Source organism: Budorcas taxicolor, chromosome X (genome assembly GCF_023091745.1).
Source record: "Budorcas taxicolor isolate Tak-1 chromosome X, Takin1.1, whole genome shotgun sequence".
Taxonomy (NCBI): domain Eukaryota; kingdom Metazoa; phylum Chordata; class Mammalia; order Artiodactyla; family Bovidae; genus Budorcas; species Budorcas taxicolor.
This window is the reverse complement of record NC_068935.1, coordinates 79,746,630-79,768,285: the sequence shown is the minus strand read 5'-3', so window position 1 is coordinate 79,768,285 and position 21,656 is coordinate 79,746,630. Positions and strand designations below refer to the sequence as shown.

Here is a 21,656-nt window from a genome sequence, read left to right as displayed (position 1 = left end):
GAACGCATAAAGCACTTGTGCTGACGTCAAAGGCTGATGTTTGTCTCAAGGAAAAGCACTTGTGCGGTTTGAGGTGTGAGCTCGACAGGCCTCTTTTTTCACAGAACATCAGTTTTACTTGAAAGAACTACTGACAGACAAAGTATGGTTATTCAGACTTGGGTACTTGGCAGACATTTTCTCAAAATTGAGCAGAGTGAGCCTGTCATATCAAGGAAAACAACTGTCAGTGTTTGTCACCAAAAATAAAATTTGAGCTTTCATGCAAAACTTAGAATTTTGTGTATGATGTGTATCCATCACTGTTAACTTGACAGTTTTACATAACTTTTCTAATGCGCCCAGTAGTGATATTAACAATTGTTATCTCATTTCTATTGTGTAACAAAATGTGTTGATTTGAAGGTTCTGTATGACCGTCCAAATGACATGTTACAGAATCACGTAAGATTAAAAGATCCATTCAGTTGGCAAGTAACTACATTTCAACTCTTATAAGGAACTTGTTGGGTTTTGATGTAGTCTCAAAGAAGAATATCCACAGTTTTCTGAAAAGGCTGTTAAAATGCTCTTCCCAGGAATTTCCAGGTGGTACAGTGGTTAGGACTCCATACTTTCACTGCAGTGCCCTGGGTTCAATCCCTGGTCAGGGAACTAAGATCCCACAAGCTGTGCAGTGAGGCCAAAATTAAATTAAAATGCTCCTCTCTTGTCCAACTATGTATCCATGTGTGGCCAGACTACCTTCATTTACATCAACCAGAACATGTCACAAAAGATAAGATGCACAGGGACGTGTGAGAATCCAGCTGTCTTCTACTGAGCCATACATAACAGAGATATGTCAATGTAAAACAATCTCATTCTTCTTACTGCATTGTTTTTTGTATTGGAAAATGTTGTGTGTGTGTGTGTGAGAGAGAGAGAGAGAGAAAGACACTCATGCACACACACACACACATTCATATCCTTCTCAGACCTTAGAATGTGACTTTATTTGGAAACACTCACTGCAGATGTAATTGTTAATATATAATGGATTATTTTGACTTTAAGTGAATTAATAAATATTTTTATCACTTTTACTTTCTAATAGTGTAAATATCTATAGATATAATGTATATGAGCAGAATTTCTTAGAAGTCCTCAATAATTTTTAAGAGTGTAAAGGGGTCCTGAGACCCAAAAAGTTAAGAACTGCTGTCTCAGATTATTTTAGTGTCCATTTTCTTTATAGTACCTTATTGCATGTTACACACTGGAGAAGGCGATGGCACCCCCACTCCAGTACTCTTGCCTGGAAAATCCCATGGACGGAGGAGCCTGGTAGGCTGCAGTCCATGGGGTCGTGAAGAGTCAGACACGACTGAGCGACTTCACTTTCACTTTTCACTTTCATGCATTGGAGAAGGAAATGGCAACCCACTCCAGTGTTCTTGCCTGGAGAATCCCGGGGACAGGGGAGCCTGGTGGGCTGCCATCTATGGGATCACACAGAGTCGGACATGACTGAAGTAACTTAGCAGCAGCAGCAGCATGTTACACACGTGCCAGTACACTCCCTCTTACTGGACACCTAGCAAATTTGAGAAAGAAGCTATTGATGAAACTGAAATATTATGCAGACCTTGATCTCAGGCCATAATTGATCATAAAGTATCTGGAAGCTATAACCAGTATCTTGGTATCTAGTTTTCTTAGAAACTTCTCAGTCCTTTGGCAAGTATTTCAAGACAACTTCTCACAACACCAGCCATAGGTATGTATTTGATGTTCAGTTCCAGCAAAGAGCATCTACCTGTTTGTTCTGTTGAGTTTTCCTTAAGGTCTCTAACCTGAATTTTGTCCTTGTAAATGTGAGCCACCATGTCACAATTCCAGCTTATATGGCCTCAAGACAAAGTGATATTATAGACAATGTGCTACAACAAAAGCCTCACTAAACAAATCTTTCCAAGCCCACTGTATGACCCACTTATTTCAACCAGTATTTAATAAAATAAAAAACATTTGGATAGTCTTAGAGTCCCTTTTGGGAGGGATTGAGGGCAGGAGGAGAAGGGGACAACAGAGGATGAGATGGCTGGATGGCATCACTCACTCGATGGACGTGAGTCTGAGTGAACTCCGGGAGTTGGTGATGGACAGGGAGGCCTGGCGTGCTGTGATTCATGGGGTCGCAAAGAGTCGGACACGACTGAGCGACTGAACTGAGCTGAACTGAGAGTCCCTTTATAACAAGATTTGAGATACTGTATAAAATCCTAACCAGATGACTCAGTCATTATTTAAGTGATATTTAACTGATACCTCTGTCCATAAAAGTATTTGAAGTTTCTCCTTAGAGCTCTTCCCTCTCCTTGATGCTGAGGCTACTAGCAATAAGGCACACTGTTTCTTTCCCTGAAGGAGTGCTCAGATTGCTGACCTACAGCAGAAGCTGCTGGACGCAGAAAGTGAAGACAGACTAAAACACCGCTGGGAGAATATTGCTACCATTCTGGAAGCCAAGTGTGCCCTGAAATACTTAACTGGAGAAGTAAATATTTCTTCCTATCAGCCATTAGGGGTCTGGTTTGGTGGGCTGAAATAAGATGTTAGCCTGGAATGTTGTCATAGTGCTATTGCTACTGTTCGTGGCAGAAACCACAATGACACTATCATTAGAGAAATAGTTTTATTGGTAAAGGTTTGTGTGAGCAAGTACAGCCTGTCACTTAAAAAATATAAATAACTTGCAAGCTGATACTCATGCCTGGCATATAACAGATGTTCAATAATGTTCACTGTTATGAAAAGTTTAACATACCATAGTAGGCCACTGATCAAACGTAAAATATTATACTATACTACTTTTTAAAACTCCTCTGATATGTATTCAAAAAGTTTTAAGTACAATCCAGGAGAGACAAAACCTTTGACATAAAAAGATTCATTTAAGGAAAATCCGTCTTCACTGACCTTAAAATAATATATCATCATCCATTGTCACAAAAGGAATTAAAATTGATCACCTCTGGTGATTGAGGCAAGCATACAAACTCTTAACTCTGCAAGTTTATAAAGGATAGCATATACATTTTTGTGTTGGGTTAGCAGATTTATCCTACTAAGGAAATCCTTATTAGTCTTGTGAACACTGGTATTTATGATGTTCACCATCTGGACTAGTAGAGAATATACAACTAGGTCACCATAGGATATCAAGCTAGCCTAAAGAGCCAAAGCTGCAGTTTCAGCTACTGTGTCTACAAGTTCCAACATGTGAACCCGGGCATTCTGAAATGAGACATAATTAGCCATAAGGGTGTGACTTACGGATTTCTCTTTAAAATTAAGGAAGAACTTTTTGAATATCAGAATTTGGAATTGTCTGATACTCTTTGTGTTAGATTCATTCTTGCCTTGAAGTAGAACAAGAGATTAAATGACCTTAGTGGTGGCTTCCAGCTCTAAGATACCTATCTCAGCAGTTAACTGTCTGGGCTCTTGGTTTGAATGGTGTTGTTACTATTCAATGGTAGAATCCATATGACATGAAAAAATAAGACTAGACATGGACATGGAAGAATATTTCTCAGTCAGTTTCAAGAAAGCTGACATTTTCCTGCCTAATGAATGGGGAAAGGTGACCATTCTCCAAATAAACTGATCTTCTTTTATCCCTTCCAGCTGGTCTCCTCCAAAATACAGGTCAGCAAGCTTGAAAGCGACCTGAAACAGAACAAGGCCAGCCATGCTGACATGCAGAAGATGCTGTTTGAGGAACGAAATCATTTTGCTGAAATAAAAGCAGAGTTACAGGCAGAGCTGGTGAGAACAGAGCAACAGCACCAAGAGAGGGTAAGCTGGCAAGCCAAGAAGCCATACTGAGAAACAAACCATTGTTGCTTTCTGTTGTTGGTTTAAAATAATAATAGTGGGAGGTATGAAGTTTCCTTCAAAAGGCCATGTAGTCTTTTCCAATCTTTGCAAATAAGAAAACAGAAACAGAAAAATGACTTATCTAAGTTTACACGTACCAGTGACAGTGGCTCTTAGCTTCCAACTTTTTTTTTTTTTTAATATTTATCTACTTATTTATTTGGCTGTTTCGGGTCTTAGTTGCAGCATGCAGAATCTTTCGTTGCAGCACACAGGCTTCTCTGTAGTTATGGCCCAAGGGTTCCAGAGCACGTGGGCTCAGTAGTTGTGGTGCACAAGCTTAATTGCCTCATGGCGTGTGGGATCTTAGTTTCCCAACCAGGGATCGAACCCATGTTCCCTGCATTGGCAGATGGATTCTTAACCACTGGACCACTGGGAAGTCCCTTAAGCTCCAACTTTAATACCAAGATGAACATGCTGATAATACTGTGGCTGTGCTTACTACTTCAAGCCATCAGAGTAAAAGAGAATAATTTTCTTTGAAATCACAGGGGAATAACTGCATCACTTCAGTTCAGTTCAGTCACTCAGTCATGTCCGACTCTTTGCAACCCCGTAGACCACAGCATGCCAGGCCTCCCTGTCCATCACCAACTCCCAGAGTCTACTCAAACTCAACTCCATTGAGTCGGTGATGCCATCTACCCATCTCATCCTCTGTCGTCCCCTTTTCTTCCTGCCTTCAATCTTTCCCAGCATCAGGGTCTTTTCTTTTTTCTTAATATAAATATTTATTTTAATTAGAGGTTAATTACTTTACAATATTGTATTGGTTTTGCCGTACATCAACGTGAATCCGCCACATGTATACACATGTTCCCCATCCTGAACCCCCCTCCCTCCTTCCTCCCTGTACCATCCCTCTGGGTCATCTCAGTGCACCAGCCCCAAGCATCCAGTATCATGAGTCAGCTCTTCGCATCAGGTGGCCAAGTATTGGAGTTTTAGCTTCAACATCAGTCCTTCCAATGAACACCCAGGACTGATCTCCTTTAGGATGGACTGGTTGGATCTCCTTGCAGTCCAAGGGACTCTCAAGAGTCTTCTCCAACACCACAGTTCAAAAGCATCAATTCTTTGGCAGTCAGCTTCCTTTATAGTCCAACTCTCACATCCATACATGACTACTGGAAAAACTATAGCCCTGATAAGACGGACCTTTGTTGGTAAAGTAATGTCTCTGCTTTTTAATATGCTGTCTAGGTTGGTCATAACTTTCCTGCCAAGGAGTAAGCGTCTTTTAATTTCATGGCTGCAATCACCATCTGCAGTGATTTTGGAGCCCCAAAAAATAGTCTCTCCCTGTTTCCATTGTTCCCCCATCTATTTGCCATGAAGTGATGGGACCGGATGCCATGATCTTAGTTTTTTGAATGTTGAGCTTTAAGCCAACTTTTTCACTCTCCTCTTTCACTTTTATCAAGAGGCTCTTTAATTCTTCTTCAATTTATGCCACAAGGGTGCCGTAAGGTTCTTCTTCAATTTCTGCATATCTGAGGTTATTGATATTTCTCCTGGCAATCTTGATTCCAGCTTGTGCTTCATCCAGCCAAGTGTTTCTCATGATGTACTCTGCATATAAATTAAATAAGCAGGGTGACAATATACAGCCTTGACTTACTCCTTTTCCTATTTGGAACCAGTCTGTTGTTCCATGTCCAGTTCTAACTGTTGCTTCCTGACCTGCATACAGATTTCTCAAGAGGCAGGTCAGGTGATCTGGTATTCCCATCTCTTTCAGAATTTTCCACAGTTTGTGGTGATCTACACAGTCAAAGGCTTTGGCATAGTCAATAAAGCAGAAATAGGTGTTTTTCTGGAACTCTCTTGCTTTTTCAATGATCCAGCGGATGTTGGCAATTTGATCTCTGGTTCCTCTGCCTTTTCTAAAACCAGCTTGAACATCAGGAAGTTCACGATTCACATATTACTGAAGCCTGGCTTTGAGAATTTTGAGCATTACTTTACTAGCATGTGAGATGAGTGCAATTGTGTGGTAGTTTGAGCATTCTTTGGCATTGCCTTTCTTTGGGATTGGAATGAAAACTGACCTTTTCCAGTCCTGTGGCCACTGCTGAGTTTTCCAAACTTGCTGGCATATTGAGTGCAGCAGTTTCACAGCATCATCTTTCAGGATTTGAAATAGCTCCACTGGAATTCCATTACCTCCACTAGCTTTGTTCGTAGTGATGCTTCCTAAGGCCCACTTGACTTCACATTCCAGGATGTCTGGCTCTAGGTGAGTGATCACACCATCATGATTATCTGGGTCGTGAAGATCTTTTTTGTACAGTTCTTCTGTGTATTCTTGCCACCTCTTCTTAATATCTTCTGCTTCTGTTAGGTCCATACCATTTCTTTCCTTTATTGGACTAAACTGAAATTCCTTTTTCCTCTTATTCCTTTGGTACCACTGGGTTGTATTTTTCTCTAGGTGCTGTACCTCCTCAGTCAGCTGCAACAAAGCCAAATGGCGGAGAAGCAGCTAGAAGAGTCAGTCAGTGAAAAGGAACAACAGCTGCTGAACACCCTGAAGTGTCAGGTACGGACATGAGGCAAAGCTCTCCAGAGATGGGGTCCACAGGCCTGACTTAGAACTCTATCTGATTTAGACCATTGTTCATCCTGCAGAAAAAATTACCTACTGAAAAGAAGTTTATAATGGTAGCCTCTGTTGCTTTGTTAGCCCTATTTGGTCAATTTAGGGATGTTTAGGATGTAGCCCTACATAGGATAACCTCTGTTTTGGTACAGAAATGAGAGTATATACTTTGTACCAGACTTTAAGGCCTCCTCGTTCTTTCTCTCAACTGTGAGCTCTAAAGAGTTGAGAAAGTTAAATCATCCAGTAGAATCCTAGGGGCATTTAGCTCTCTCTTTCTGTGCCTGCTATGAGTTGAAACCTGACCTGTTTATAAAATGCCTTGGGGTCTGCATTTCTTCCAGAGTCTGGGAACACCACACCCTTTAAGAGCATGTTGGAGCACTATTTTATCCAACTTAGCATCTTTTTCCTGAACCACCAGTCTCTAAGTTTTCCTTGGCACCTCTCATTGAAGACATAACCAAACTTGTTAAGGTCATGTACATGAATCCAGTTGTCTTAAGTGCCAAGAAAGTTTAATCAGGCTCATTAGTGTGGCAAATAAACTGCTTAATCTGTTGAGAAGCATGGACAAAAGCATCCAAAGATGTCAAAGAGACAGCTAACTCTCTGGGTGGGTTTCTTTATTGGCATCCTGATGTGAATAAGGGATATGAGGCTAGAAAATAGAAAAAAATGAAGAAGGTGTATAGGGCAGAGCCCATATTTCCTGCGAGTGTGGTCATGGCTGCTTGGGAATGTTGGAATAGAGGTGGCATTCAGTACATCTAGGAATTGGTGGGGATCAGGCATTTTTCTGGGTGCCAATGCCTGCTGTGCAAAAACCATCTGCTGCCAGCAACTTGGCAGTAGTGTGTTTTCATCTCTGAGTTGTTTGGTAACCCATATGTAGTACCCAAAATAACCCCACCTATCACTGCATTATCTGGAAACAGGATGAAGAACTTGAGAAGATGCGGGAAGTGTGTGAGCAAAATCAGCAGCTTCTGCGAGAGAACGAACTCATGAAGCAGGTACTGCAGCTTCCCACCCATTTAATAAGCCCTGGAAGACCCTGTTGCAACTGAGACCAGCCCTTGGGAGCAACTCCTAGTATATATAGTGACTTGGCTCTATCTTATGAGGTCTTCATCTAGTTTCCATGTGATATGGTCATGTGCATTTCAGATGATATAAAAGATATATTTAAATTTGCTCCTTTCTGAATCTAATACTGATCCTGTAAAGTGGGAATCCATCAACCTACTTCACTATTATCCGGCCTCACTTTACCATGGCTTAAAATTAAGCTAATTAGGATTCTGTTTCATCCATGAACACTCAGAAGCTTCCCTGCAAAGTACACTTTGTCTCTTCTTTTCAAATAGAAACTGAACCTCCTCCAAGTAGCCAGCAAACAGAAATCTCATCTTCCTAAGGATACCCTTCTGTCTCCAGACTCTTCTTTTGAATATATCCCACCTAAGGTAAACTACTCAGTGCCTGTGATATCTTCGCATAGCCAAGGTTTGTGGTGAGTGTGCAAAAATCTCCTTTTTTAAAAGTGGTTGAGAGTTAAAATTCCCACATTCCAGCATCTCAAGTTTCCTTGGAGTCCCAGATAAAACTTCAGTACAATCTTGAGGAAAATAAAGTTTCTCCCTCCCTAGAAGCCTGTCTTTGGGCCATGTACAGGCATTATGCAACACAGCTGAGGAGGAGGAACAAAGAGCAGTGTTTAGCTGTCCATCTAAAGATACTTATCATATCATGAGTCCCTCCCTCCTCCCTCAGATTACTCAGCCTCTGTCCCTTCAGTTTCTTTCCCTTCAAAGACTGTAAGGTCAAAAGCTAAAGCAGAATTTTCTTCTGATTGGTAAAGCCAAGTGGGGTATCTTTGAGGGCGTCTAAAATCTATGCTCTGAGAATATAGCTGGCAGCAGCTACTGAGAAGATAGGATCCACATGTTGTTGTTGTTCTTAGTTAAATAACCATTCCAAACCTTTTTTTCTTAGCCCAAACCTTCCCGTTTTAAAGAAAAGTTCCTGGAGCAAAGCATGGACATCGAAGATCTAAAATACTGTTCGGAATATTCTGTGAATGAGCCTGAGGACAATGATGGTGATGGTGGCGATGAGAATGATGAGGAATGGAAGCCGACAAAATTAGTTAAGGTGTCCAAGAAGAACATCCAAGGGGTAGGAGGCAGCCCATCTCTTTCAGGAGTTCTATTCATTAGTCTTCACTGCCAGTGAGAATGTGCCAGCCGCTCAATTCCATTCAGAGGCACTGGCTCCACTGAGGGGTGTTCATTGGGCAAGCTCTATATGGAACCCAGGGCTAATTGAGAGGGCTGCCTGGGTGCACAGAGGGGTTCTTTTCATGTTTTCAGATTCTTACCCAGTCTGAACAGGTAGTAGTGTTCTATACCGTCTCATTGAAACTGGTTCCAGTGTGATCATAATAACCTTTCACATTTTTATAGCACTTTACAGTTTATGAACTATTCTCATATGTTACCTCTTTTCATTGTCACCCCCAAAAAAAAAATCCAGTGATATATTTATTGTTTGTATTTTACAGCTGGATCTGAGACTCAGGAGAGTGAAATGACCTTGCCCAGGCACATAAAACCAAGTGAGAGTCAGGACTTGAAATCAAATGTTCTGACTCCAAGTCCAGTTTATTTCTACCACACCATGGTCAAATCAGTAAAAACCACAGACCAACTTTAAAATCAAACACACCAAAGGCTAGTTAGGAACAATCTGACTTTGAGACATGCTCTATTTACTTACTGGAGAAGGCAATGGCATCCCACTCCAATACTCTTGCCTGGAAAATCCCATGGATGGAGGAGCCTGGTAGGCTGCAGTCCATGGGGTCACTAAGAGTCAGACACGACTGGGCAGCTTCACTTTCACTTTTCACTTTCATGCATTGGAGAAGGAAATGGCAACCCACTCCAGTGTTCTTGCCTGGAGAATCCCAGGAACGGGGGAGCCTGGTGGGCTGCCATCTGTGGGGTCACGCAGAGTCGGACATGACTGAAGCGACTTAGCAGCAGCAGCAGCTATTTACTTACACAATGACAATGCTACATATTTATCAAACCTAGATGTTTTATGTTGAAACACTAACTTCCCAGGCCTTACAGTTCACTACTACCCCAACTGTGCCCTGCAGCCACATTCCACTTAAAGAGAACAGCTCACAAATTACCTTAGCTGGATTCCTAGAAGGTTACTTAACTTCATTAGCTGATAGCGCACAGGGGAACTGAGCCTTGTAAAGCCACAAACACCAGAGAGAAGCAAGTCATGAGAACTAGATCATTGTGGTGGCATTAAGTCATTTGCAAAGTCATCAGGAATGCAACAAAGTCACCATGTGCTCTTGGTGGAACTAAGAGCTCATCCTTAGCCTCAGAGAGCTTATAATTTAAATGGGAAAACAAGACAAAGAACTAGGAAGCATCACAGAACCTTGGGGCTTCCCAGGTGGTGCAAGTGGTAAAGAACCTTCAAGAGACATAAGAGATATGAGTTCGATCCCTGGGTCAAAAAGATCCTCTGGAGGAGGGTATGGCAGCCCACTCCAGTATTCTTGCCTGGAGAATCCCATGGACAAAGGAGCCTGGTGGGCTATAATCCATAGGGTCACAAAGAGTCAGACATGACTGAAGTGACTTAGCATGCATGTACACATAGAACCTCAACCAACTCATCTCAGGGACATGGATTGAGGGGCCTTGAAGAGTGACTATAAAGCCAAACCAAGTAGATAGACTTTAAGGACATGCCATGAAAGAGATGACTATTGCTGCATTATAAAACAGAAAAGGAAATACAGTCTTGGGAGACCATTTTCTGGCACAATGAATAACATATTGCAAAGTCTTGTTAGTAGAGGTAGTAGTGTAACAGAGTTGGGACATTGAGAGAAAATGGGGAAGAACATGTCTTTCATTCATTTACTCAGCAAGCATTTATGCTGTCTACAGTGATTGAAGTGGAATGCATGAGCTGAATGTTGATGAAAACGTCAGCCAGGTAATAGAAAGCAAAGATGAGAAGTACACACAGAAACAAATGGTAAAGGACCTAAAACCCTGGGAAGGAGTTTCCAAATAGGAAGCAAATATGGGTATACTTGTCTTTGAGAAATGCCTATCACACACACACACACAAGTATATATATATGCACTATTGCTATAAACTTAAAAAAGGAAATATGAAAGTATAGCAAAATATTGCAAGTAAGTAATAATTGTTATCAATGATATATCCTATGTCTAAAACACTGAGAGATGATTCTTTTCTAGACTTTCCCCCTGATTTTATAACTTGAGAATATAATTGGGCTTTAAGGGGGGCAAGTTGACAATTGAGTTTCTCCTTTTTGGTGACCTTGAAGTATGCTGTAACTGCTCTTTGATCAGACTGCTTGTAGACACTTCAGCTTTAGACCTTGATGGTTTGCATGAAGGCCATCCTTATTGTTACTGTTGCAACACAGCTGAATCACTAGGTATCTGGACAGGAGACTGCAGCAAGCACCAAACTGATGACTTGTCCAAAGCTAGTGCTGAAAAAATAGGTTTCCTCATTCAGCTGTATTTCCTATATGTACTAAGGAGATGCCAAAGGATAAAGAAGTGATAGCTTAGAAGCCAGGTAGACATGAGTTCTGTCTTGACTTTGCCACTGTTTAGTTGGATGGCCTTAAGCAGGTCACGTAATCTCTCTGGGCCTCAGATTCTTTATTTATGTAATAAAAGGATGGGACTATACTAGTGATACATAAGGTCTCTTCCAGCACGAATATCCTGAGTTAAAGTTGTATATATGGGTTTTGTTGTTGTTTTTAATATGTGGGTTTTAATAATACCACCTTTATATGGTATTATATGGTGTCTGAGAAGTTAAAAGGAATATATGTGAAAGCACCTTGTAAAGGATAAAATACCAGGCAGGTATTGGTATTAAAGCACTGTAACCACTATTACAAATATTCCCATTTGTCCCCTTTGGCAGAAAAGGAGCAGGTATTCTGGTCTCTAGTAATAAAAGAATGGAGATGAACTGAGATGCGAGTGATTTGTCCAAGGGCATGCCAAGTATTGAATATAAGACTAGAGCCCAAGTCTCCTAATTCCTAACCTGGTATTCTTTATGTTACAATTTTTACCAGTTTTTATCATTCTGAGATATAATATAGCACTGAAATCAGTGCTAGAAGAACTATAGACTTTAAAGAAATAATTTTCAACCCTGGTTACACATTAGAATCTCCCAGGGAGCTTTTAAACACAGGTAGCCTGAGACCCCACGCCCAGATATTCTGATTTAATTAGTCTGAGGTGGGACCCGGCGTTTTTGAAAAACTCCCCAGAGATTTCTTATGTGCACATGGACATTACCAGATGGTCAGGGTTGAGAACCACTGGCGTAAAGGAACCCCAGAGGTCTTTCATCTCTACTTCCCACTCTAGATAAAGACTCTCTATTATAGTGGTTCCCAATTATGGTGTTGGGACATGCTGGTTGGTTGCTAGCAGTTGTGGTACACACACATGTGTGTACACACATATACCACATACATCATATTTGAAATTATGTCTGTGCCAAGGTCTTGCTCCCTCTCTTATATTTTGATCCGGGTTGGAAGAAAACAGGATGAAGTTATAGCTAGTGTACATGGCATTCATGTGAATACATCTAACGTGTATGTCATGACTGTTCTATAATACCACTCCCAGGTGTTTATCTAGCCTCTGCTTGCTTGAAAACAAGCAGTCTACTGGGGGAAGCTCACAGTCTCACAGGGAATCCCACTATATTCCAAGTGGCTGTTAGAAAGTTGTACTTTGTTGAGCAAAAGTGTGCTGTCCTATAGATCATCCCAATGAGACTTTGGCTATGTAAAAGTTTACTTGTTCTTCCTTATAACAACCCCTCAGATACCACTTTCCTACCATTAACCCTATGGATAAAATGAAGACACATGGCCTGGGTAATAGAGTGTTTTTGAGACAGATAGATAAATGTGTAAATGGTCAGAGGACCATACCCAGCATATAGCAATCAACGGATCAGTGTCATTCTGGTGAGGTATCTCTAGGACATGTCTTAGAATGCTGTCTTTTGCTCTGTCTTATTCAAAGGAGTGAAGTTGGGTTTTGTTTTGTTTTATTACATCCAGTATTGGCAAAGTGACTGAGGTGGGCATTTCTGTCTGTTGTTGTTAAAATGTAACTTGGCATACCTTTCTGGAAAGCACCTTGTAAATATGTATCAGAAGCCTTAAAAATATTCCTATCAGCAGGGAGGTTCAAAGGGAGGGGACATATGTATACTTATGACTGATTCATACTATTCATGGGGTTCTCAAGGAAGAATACTGAAGTGGTTTGCCATTCCCTTCTCCAGTGGACCACATTTTGTCAGAACTCTCCACCAGTATGAAAAGGCAAAAAGATAGGACACTGAAAGATGAACTCCCCAGGTCGGTAGGTGCCCAATATGCTACTGGAGAAGAGTGGAGAAATAGCTCCAGAAAGAATGAAGAGACTGAGCCAAAGTGAAAACAATGCCCAGTCGTAGATGTGACTCATGATGGAAGTAAAGCCCAATGCTGTAAAAATAATATTGCATAGGAACCTGGAATGTTAGGTCCATGAATCAAGGGAAATTGGAAGTGGTCAAACAGGAGATGGCAAGAGTGAACACTGACATTTTAGGAATCATGGATGGGAATAGGAGAATGTAATTCAGATGACCATTATATCTACTACTGTGGGCAAGAATCCCTTAGAAGGAATGGAGTAGCCCTCGTAGTCAACAAGAGTCTGAAATGCAGTACTTAACTGTGATCTCAAAAACGACAGAATGATCTCTGTTTCCAAGGCAAACCATTCAATATCACAATAATCCAACTCTGTCCCAACCACTAATGTTGAAGAAGCTGAAGTTGAATGATTCTATGATGACCTACAAGACCTTCTAGAATTAACACCAAAAAAAGATGTCCCTTTCATTGTAGGGGACTAGAATGCAAAAGTAGGAAGTCAAGATCTACCTAGAGTAACAGGCAAGTTTGGCCTTGGAGCGCAAAATGAAGCAGAGCAAAGGCTAACAGAGTTTTGCCAAGAGAACAACACAAGAGACCACTCTGCACATGGACATCACCAGATGGTCAGTATTGAAATCAGATTGATTATATTCTTTGTAGCCGAAGATGAAGAAGCTCTATATAGTCAGCAAAAACAAGACCAGGAGCTGACTGTGGCTCAGATCACGAACTCTTTATTGTAAAATTCAGACTTAAAGAAAGTAGGGAAAACCACTAGACCATTCAAGTATGACTTAAATCAAATCCTTTATGATTATACAATGGAAGTGACAAATGTATTCAAGGGATTAGATCTGATAGACAGAGTGCCTGAAAAACTATGGATGGAGGTTCGTGACATTGTATAGGAGGTGGTGATCAAAACCATCCCCAAGAAAAAGAAATGCAAGAAGGCAAAATGGTTGTCTGAGGAGGCCTTACAAATAGCTGAGGAAAGAAGAGAAAGCAAAAGGCAAACGAGAAAAGGAAGGATATCCATCTGAATGCAGAGTTCCAAAGAAAAGCAAGGAGAGATAAGAAAGCCTTCCTCAGTGATCATTGCAAAGAAATAGAGGAAAACAATAGAATGGGAAAGATTAGAGATCTCTTCAAAAAAATTAGAGATACCAAGCGAACATTTCATGAAAAGATGGCATAATAAAGGGTAGAAATGGTATGGACGTAACAGAAGTAGAAGATATTAAGAAGAGGTGGCAAGAATACACAGAAGAACTATATAAAAAAGATCTTAATGATCTAGATAACCATGATGGTGTGATCACTCACCTAGAGCCAGACATCCTGGAGTGCGAGGTCAAGTGGGCCTTAGAAAGCATCACTATGAACAAAGCTAGTGGAGGTGATGGAATTCCAGTTGAGCTATTTCAAATCCTGAAAGATGATGCTGTGAAAGTGCTGCACTCAATATGCCAGCAAATTTGGAAAACTCAGCAGTGGCCACAGGACTGGAAAAGGTCTTTTTTCATTCCAATCCCAAAGAAGGGCAATGTCAAAGAATGTTCAAACTACTGCACAATTGTGCTCATCTCACATGGTAGCAAAGTAATGCTCAAAATTCTCCAAGCTAGACTTCAACAGTATATGAACCAAGAACTTCCAGATTTTCAAGCTGGTTTTAGAAAAGACAGAGGAACCAGAGATCAAATTGCCAACATTCATTTGATCATAGAAAAAGCAAGAGAATTCCAGAAAAACATCTACTTCTGCTTCATTAACTATGCTAAAGCCTTTGATTGTGATCACAACAAACTGCTGAAAATTCTTCAAGAGATGGCAATACCAGACCACCCGACCTGCCTCCTGAGAAGTCTATATGCTGGTCAAGAAGCAACAGTTAGAACCATACGTGGAACAATGGACTAGTTCCAAATTAGAAAGAGTACATCATGCTATATATTGTCACCCTGCTTATTTAACTTATATGCAGTGTATATCATGCTAAATGCCAGGCTAAATAAAACACAAGCTGGAATCAAGATTGTTGGGATACATATCAATAATCTCAGATGTACAGATGACACCACCCTTATAGCAGAAATCAAAGAGGAACTAAAGAGCCTTCTGATGAGGGTGACAGAGGAAAGTGAAAAAGCTGGCTTAAAACTCAACATTGAAAAAACGAAGATCATGGCCTCTGGTCCCATCACTTCATGGCAAATACATGGGGAAACAATGGAAAGAGTGAGAGACTTTATTTTGGGGAGCTCCAAAATCATTGGAGATGGTGACTACAGCCATGAAGTTAAAAGACGCTTGCTCCTTGGAAGAAAAGCTATGGCCAACCTGGACAGTTTATTAAAAAGCAGAGATATTACTTTGCTGACAAAGGTTCACCTAATCAAAGCTGTGTTTTTCCAGTAGTCATGTCTGGATGTGAGAGTTGGACCTTAAAGAAAGCTTAGCGCCAAAGAATTGATGCTTTTGAACTGTGGTGTTGGAGAAGACTCTTGAGAGTCCCTTGGGCTGCAAAGAGATCAAACCAGCCAATCCTAAAGGAAATCAGTCCTGAATATTCCTTGGAAGGACTGATGTTGAAGCTGAAATTCCAGTACTTTGGCCACCTGATACGAAGAACTGACTCATTGAAAAAAATCCTGATGCTGGGAAAGATTGAAGACAGGAAAAGAAGGGGATGACAGAGGATGAGATGGTTGGATGGCATCACTGACTCGATAGACATGAGTTGGAGCAAGCTCTGGAGTTGCTGATGGACAGAGAAGCCTGGCATGCTGCAGTCCGTGGGGTCGCAGAGAATCAGATACGACTGAACATAATGTATGGCTGATTGACGCTGTTGTATGGCAGAAACCAACACAACATTGTAAAGCAATGGTCCTCCAACTAAAAATAAATTTTTAAAAAAGTTCCTTACCTTCAGTCCTGTAATTATACACCTAGGTATTAATACTAAGTAGTCATTGATATGTAAAAAGATTTATAAATCATTTTTGAGCACAGACTATGTATCAGGCACTGCTTCTAGGTGCTGAGGATAAACTGAAGACATTGTTGTGGAGAGAGACACATAGTGACCAGGAAACAAAATAATTTTAGATGATAAGAGATGAAACAAAAATATAGTCAAATCTTAGAGAATGATGGGGTAGGAAGAGAGTACTTTGGAAGAGTGCTTGGAAGAGGCCTCTCTAAAGAGGAGATATTTAAGCTGAGATCTGAACAAAGTGAAGGAACAAGTTGGGAAAAAAATTAGAAAAACATTTCAGGAAAAGGAAACCATAACTGCAAAGGTCTCAGGGTAAGAATGATCTTGGCTTATCCAGGAGCAGCTGAAAAGGTCAGTGTGGCTGGAGGATATTGAGAAATGAAAGAGTGCAATACAGGGGCAGGTCAGAGGGGTAATCACGGCCCTTGTCAGTCATGGTAAGATTTGGATTATATTCATGTACCAGGATATTTGGTGTATGTAACATGATTTATAATGGTAAACAATTTCTTTCAAAATAATCTTAACATCTAACATTAGGTGACTGATTAAGTAAATTGACATTTCCACATAATGAAAGGCCATATGTAATTGTTAAATATTAAAAATCATGGTTTTTATTTTCAGATTTTACAGAGTACTGCATATTATTCTCATAATAAGGAGGGGTAGATGTTTTAATGGTTTCTTTTACCTTCACAACTACAGAACAATTGTGATGATTGTCCATATGAAAGAGAGTTGAGGGCTTGAATTTAACTATAAATGCAGTGTGAATCCACAAAGATGGCAAGCTAAATAATGTTACTGTGATTTTAGGACTCATAACCAGAACTATTGAGTTCATAACAAGGGAGGTGTTTCTCTCAATCTACTTTACAATGGTCACACCACATTTAGAAAGTTGTGCTCACTTCTGGATGTCACAATTAAAGATGAACTTGGACAAATTGATATATAGCTAAGGTGCTGAGAATTCTTGGAAACCATGTCATGTGGTGAATCATTGAGGGAGCTAGGTATATTTAGCTTTGAGAGGATTTGGACAGAGTGGGACTGGGGAGTGAAAATGATACTCAGGTTTGAACATCTGTGCTGTGAAAGTGGGGTTAAACTGATTTCATGTCATTCCAGATGGCAGAATTGGGTCCTGAGGTCAGAATTTATATAGAAACTGTTATCTCAGGATAAATAGATCATTGGATAATAAGACCAGAGATGTTAGAGTGGGGCTTCGTACATCAAATCAGGCTTTTAGTGGTCACTGAGGTGTTCTCTGACTAATCCATCATTCTGTGAGCTCTGCCACCTATATTTGTTCCAAGCCAAACTATCCTATTTTCTTCCACCATTTCTCTTATAACATCACTTCCTATAATGCTGGTCACCCACCGCTTTTTGTTTAATGCCCTCTTTATGAAACACGTGCACACAGTGAACTCCTGAATGTGTGTGCAAGGAAACATTGATAAAATGGGCTTAATATGTGGAAAGCACTTGTAACAGTGCCTGGCACACGTTAATATAAGCTATTACTACTGTAGCATTTTTAGTAAAGGTGAAATATGGCACTATGACGAGTATGGATCAATTGTGGCATATCCATAGAGTGAAGATGAATGGAACAGGAGCTACATGCATCAACAGATTTGTGGTAAAACACACATGAATAAGCATCTAATTCAAGAGACTGCCCCTGAGAGGGAGGGAGGTGAATGGTATCAGGATGCTTCAGTTGTATCTGTTTTTTACTCATCAAAGAAGGGTTGGGGGGACTTCCTGGTGGTCCAGTGGTTAAGATTCCACGCTTCCAATGCCGGGGGCACAGCTTCCACCCCTGGTCGGGGAGCTAAATCCCACATGCCGCAGCTAGCCAAATTGAGGATTGGGAACATGAGTGGGGTTTTTTATTGTCTATACTTTTTATACCAAAAAAAATAATGGTGCCCTAAAATAGAATATGTTATTTCAAGTGGGATCTGACTGACCCAGGTATACTGAAGCAAATTTTTTCACTTCTTGTGATTTCTGAACTCCAGGTTTCTGCCTGACTTTCTTTCTGACAGCCATTTCACACTGTTGACTCGAAGCTTGCTGACACCTCAAGTCCCTAGACCTTTTTTGCACAAACTACCTTTTTTGTTTTGTGTATGTGTGTGTTTTCGGGGTTTTTGTTTGCTTTTGGCTCAGTTGCGAGTGCAGCTTGTGGGATCTTAGTTCCCTGATCAGGGATTGAACCAAAGCCCTCAGGCCCTCAGCAGTGAAGTCTCAGACTCCTAAGGACTGGACTGCCAGGGAATTCCCCTCACAAACTTCTTTTAAGCCAAATTTCCCCCCATATTATATTTATATGGCTGATTTAGGGGGGAACCTAAATGGTAGACTTATCAAATATATTTGAATTGTGTTTCTGTTATCTTACATATTAATCATCCTTCCAGCTTTATGTCATTGTTACCACTGATGAATATGCCTACCTTGTAGACTGGCTATGAGACTCAGATGAGATTTTGCATTTCTATATATGAAAGTACTCAGAAAACTGTAAAGTGCTATACAGATGTAAATTATTTTATTTCGTATCATCAGTGATTTACTAAAATGTTGAATGATTAAACTGCTGAGGACAAAGCCAAGGCCAACACTAAACAAACTAGAAATGTGAGTTGGGTGAAAGTACAGCTGGGTAGATCTCAAGATACTGAGCAGCTCTACTCAGTTATTAAATCTGTCTAACTCTACTCCCATCCAGCTCAGTCCTTCGCTTTAGCCATAAAATCATCATGAAAATCTTTGTCAGTTGCTCTGCATTATTATGGTACCCCTCCAATCTGTCTTTCAAGTAAACTATCCCAAAAATGTGGCATGACTTGTTCTTAGAAAAAACCTATGGTGGTTCTTGATGATCATTGTTTCACTAAAGAAGAGAGGACTGCAAAGATAGAAGATTTTCACTTTTTCTAAAATGGCTTGCGAACGAAGGGAAGGTACTTCAAACCTAGTCTTCTGACTCAGTAATGTTTCTTTCTGCAAACCTGTTTTGCAGTGTTCCTGCAAGGGCTGGTGTGGGAACAAGCAGTGTGGGTGCAGGAAGCAAAAATTGGACTGTGGCGCAGACTGCAGCTGTGACGCCACAAAGTGTAGGAACCGTCAGCAAGACAAGGTAGGATCAGTGCTGTCACCCCTCACCATCCCTTCAGGTCTCCCAGCAGTCTGTGCCCTTTTCTTCCACCTTCAATCTTGAAACCTGGAGTCTCCTGCTCAGCCCTTCCCACCCTCCTTTGCCCTGAAGCAAAAAAGGCTATTTCATTTCTCAGTCCTTCTTTCTTGCTGCTAGCCTGTCCACACCACCCCTCCAGAAGCCACAGCCCCTCCCAGGAGATTCCCAGATAATGCAGTTCCTTACCCCCAGCCTTGGCTGTAAAATTTCTGTGCAATGTCTAAGGCAGGAACAAGGAACCAGAGAGCAAGCATTTACAGGCATACAGCCACACAGGATCAAACTAGTCCAGAGGCTTAGCTGGAGTTGTAAGGGCCATGTGCTGAGGTAGCATCTTCCAAGAAAGTTAATCCTTCTGACATCTTGAGACATTAGTTACTTAGACCTTTGCCATGGGAACCAGCTATTCCAAGGCTCTAGGAAAAGACCCACAGGAACTTGGTCTTCCTGATAAGCACTGTTCATGAGCCAAGCTGACTGTCACTGTTCTTACACTGCTCCCGGGAATAGCAAACTCAGGTGAACAAAATACGCAGGAGATGGGCAGCACCAGGAAGGTCAGATCCCAGTCCTTGCCTTCTGCCCACCTGTGCCCATGAGCAAAAGTTCATCCTACCGCTCTCCATGTAATACACAGGAATTCCAGCAAGACTAGTTCACCATGCATTTTGCAGTTTTGCCCTGGGTCTTCTATCTAAAAGACTTCTGGGATAGGTAGTCATTAGAGAACTAAAATGGCAAGCTAGAGGTCAGGCTAAGAAGTGTAGAAGTAGCATTATAAAAAGCCCTGAAGGGTTCTCTGTTCCCATGCTTTTCTCAGTTTAGGTTCTAGAGTCCTACAGCGGCTCCAGACAGAGGAGTATGGCCCAACTCAGTTTGACCCCATGCCAGCCAAAGCAGCTTGCTCTTGTTTATTTATCAAGTTTCCTCTAAGAATTTCAGTTGTAAAGCCACTGATCTAGTCCAATACTGCCATTTTACAGAGAAGGAAACTAAGGCCCAGAGATAAGCCTCAGTGACTCGCCTGATATTTTACAGCTGGTCATGGCGGCTAAGATTAGACCTCAGGCTTCCTGACTTTTAATCCACTTCAGTTTCCATGACAACAGGCTATAAATCTAATCCAAGCTCTACCACAGAGTCGCCTTGTTACCTAAGCAACTCCTCTCTCTTGGCCTCAGCTTCCTCTCCGAAAGGAAGACTGATACAGGCAACACTCTGTAGAAATGCTAAAAAGGATATTGTAGATTGTGGAGGGGAGAGGATTAATTGAAGAAATGGCCAAGGCTCAGCCTTTGTTTTAAACCTTGCCTCATGATGTGTCCTGTGCTCTCCTCTCCAATCCTTTGCCTTCAGAGGCTTCCTTTGAGCATTGTGAGCCCCGCCCCAGCAGGATCACCCTAAGACTTGCTTAGACTGTCTGATGAGGCCCTCAGAGCTGGTACCTCACTGGCTGAAGGGGAGCAGACCAACTGTGTAACCCTAGGAGCTGAATTTCTTCTTTTTTTAATATAAATTTATTTATTTTAATTGGAGGCTAATTACTTTACAATGTTGTATTGGTTTTGCCATACATCAACATGAATCCGCCATGTTTCTAACATACCAGTCTGCTTGGTTCTCAGGATAGCCTGGGCACAGTTGAGCGGACTCAGGATTCTGAAGGCTCCTTCAAACTGGAGGATCCCACAGAGGTGACCCCAGGATTGAGCTTCTTTAACCCTGTCTGTGCCACTCCCAACAGCAAGGTAGGTGGGCTAAAAGCCAGGTGTTTCCAAATGTATCAGTGTCCATCTCTGCTCTAGCACTGACAGAGAGCTGTGGGGTAGGGAAAGGAAATAAAGGTACAATCAGCTTGCTGAGAATTGGGTATCAGCTAGAGTCTGTTTTCTTCAACAGAGCAATTTTGGGGGTCACCTCTGGGAGTGTGCTAAGTATTTGTAGTGGCTAGGCTGTGCTGAGCCTCTGAACCCAGCCCAGATCTAGTCACAGCTATCTCTGTCCTTCCTAGATCCTGAAAGAGATGAGTGACGAGGAGCAGGTGCTGTTAAAGAAGACAGCTCCAGCTGCCTTCTCCCTTGGCCACTCAGAGTCGAAAGATGTAGCAACAGAAACCCAGGGAAATAAAGCTCCAGGGAAGAAAAAGAAACGAGCCCTGGCTAGCAATACCAGCTTCTTCTCTGGCTGCTCCCCCATTGAGGAAGAGGCCCACTGAAGCTGGATTCATCATCTCTGCCCCCGTCTGGCCTGGGAGACGCATTCAGGTTGCAGCCAGAGGGGTCTTTAAATGACTCCTGTTGATTTTGGACTCCTTGCTGTGGAACAGAGGAACAACACGTTACTGAAA

General features: G+C 41.4%; 1 protein-coding gene across 1 annotated transcript in view; it reads left to right on the top strand.

The window, feature by feature from the left end:
- Positions 1-21,524, top strand: part of KIF4A (kinesin family member 4A) — a 132,658-nt gene extending 111,134 nt beyond the window's left edge. The window contains exons 22-30 of the mRNA XM_052663055.1: positions 2,410-2,539; positions 3,673-3,843; positions 6,362-6,469; positions 7,468-7,545; positions 7,900-7,998; positions 8,528-8,710; positions 19,136-19,252; positions 20,935-21,057; positions 21,321-21,524. Of these exons, the coding sequence (XP_052519015.1) occupies positions 2,410-2,539; positions 3,673-3,843; positions 6,362-6,469; positions 7,468-7,545; positions 7,900-7,998; positions 8,528-8,710; positions 19,136-19,252; positions 20,935-21,057; positions 21,321-21,524 (1,213 nt within the window). The remainder of the gene's footprint in view (positions 1-2,409; positions 2,540-3,672; positions 3,844-6,361; positions 6,470-7,467; positions 7,546-7,899; positions 7,999-8,527; positions 8,711-19,135; positions 19,253-20,934; positions 21,058-21,320) is intronic.
- Positions 21,525-21,656: the final 132 nt, after the last annotated feature.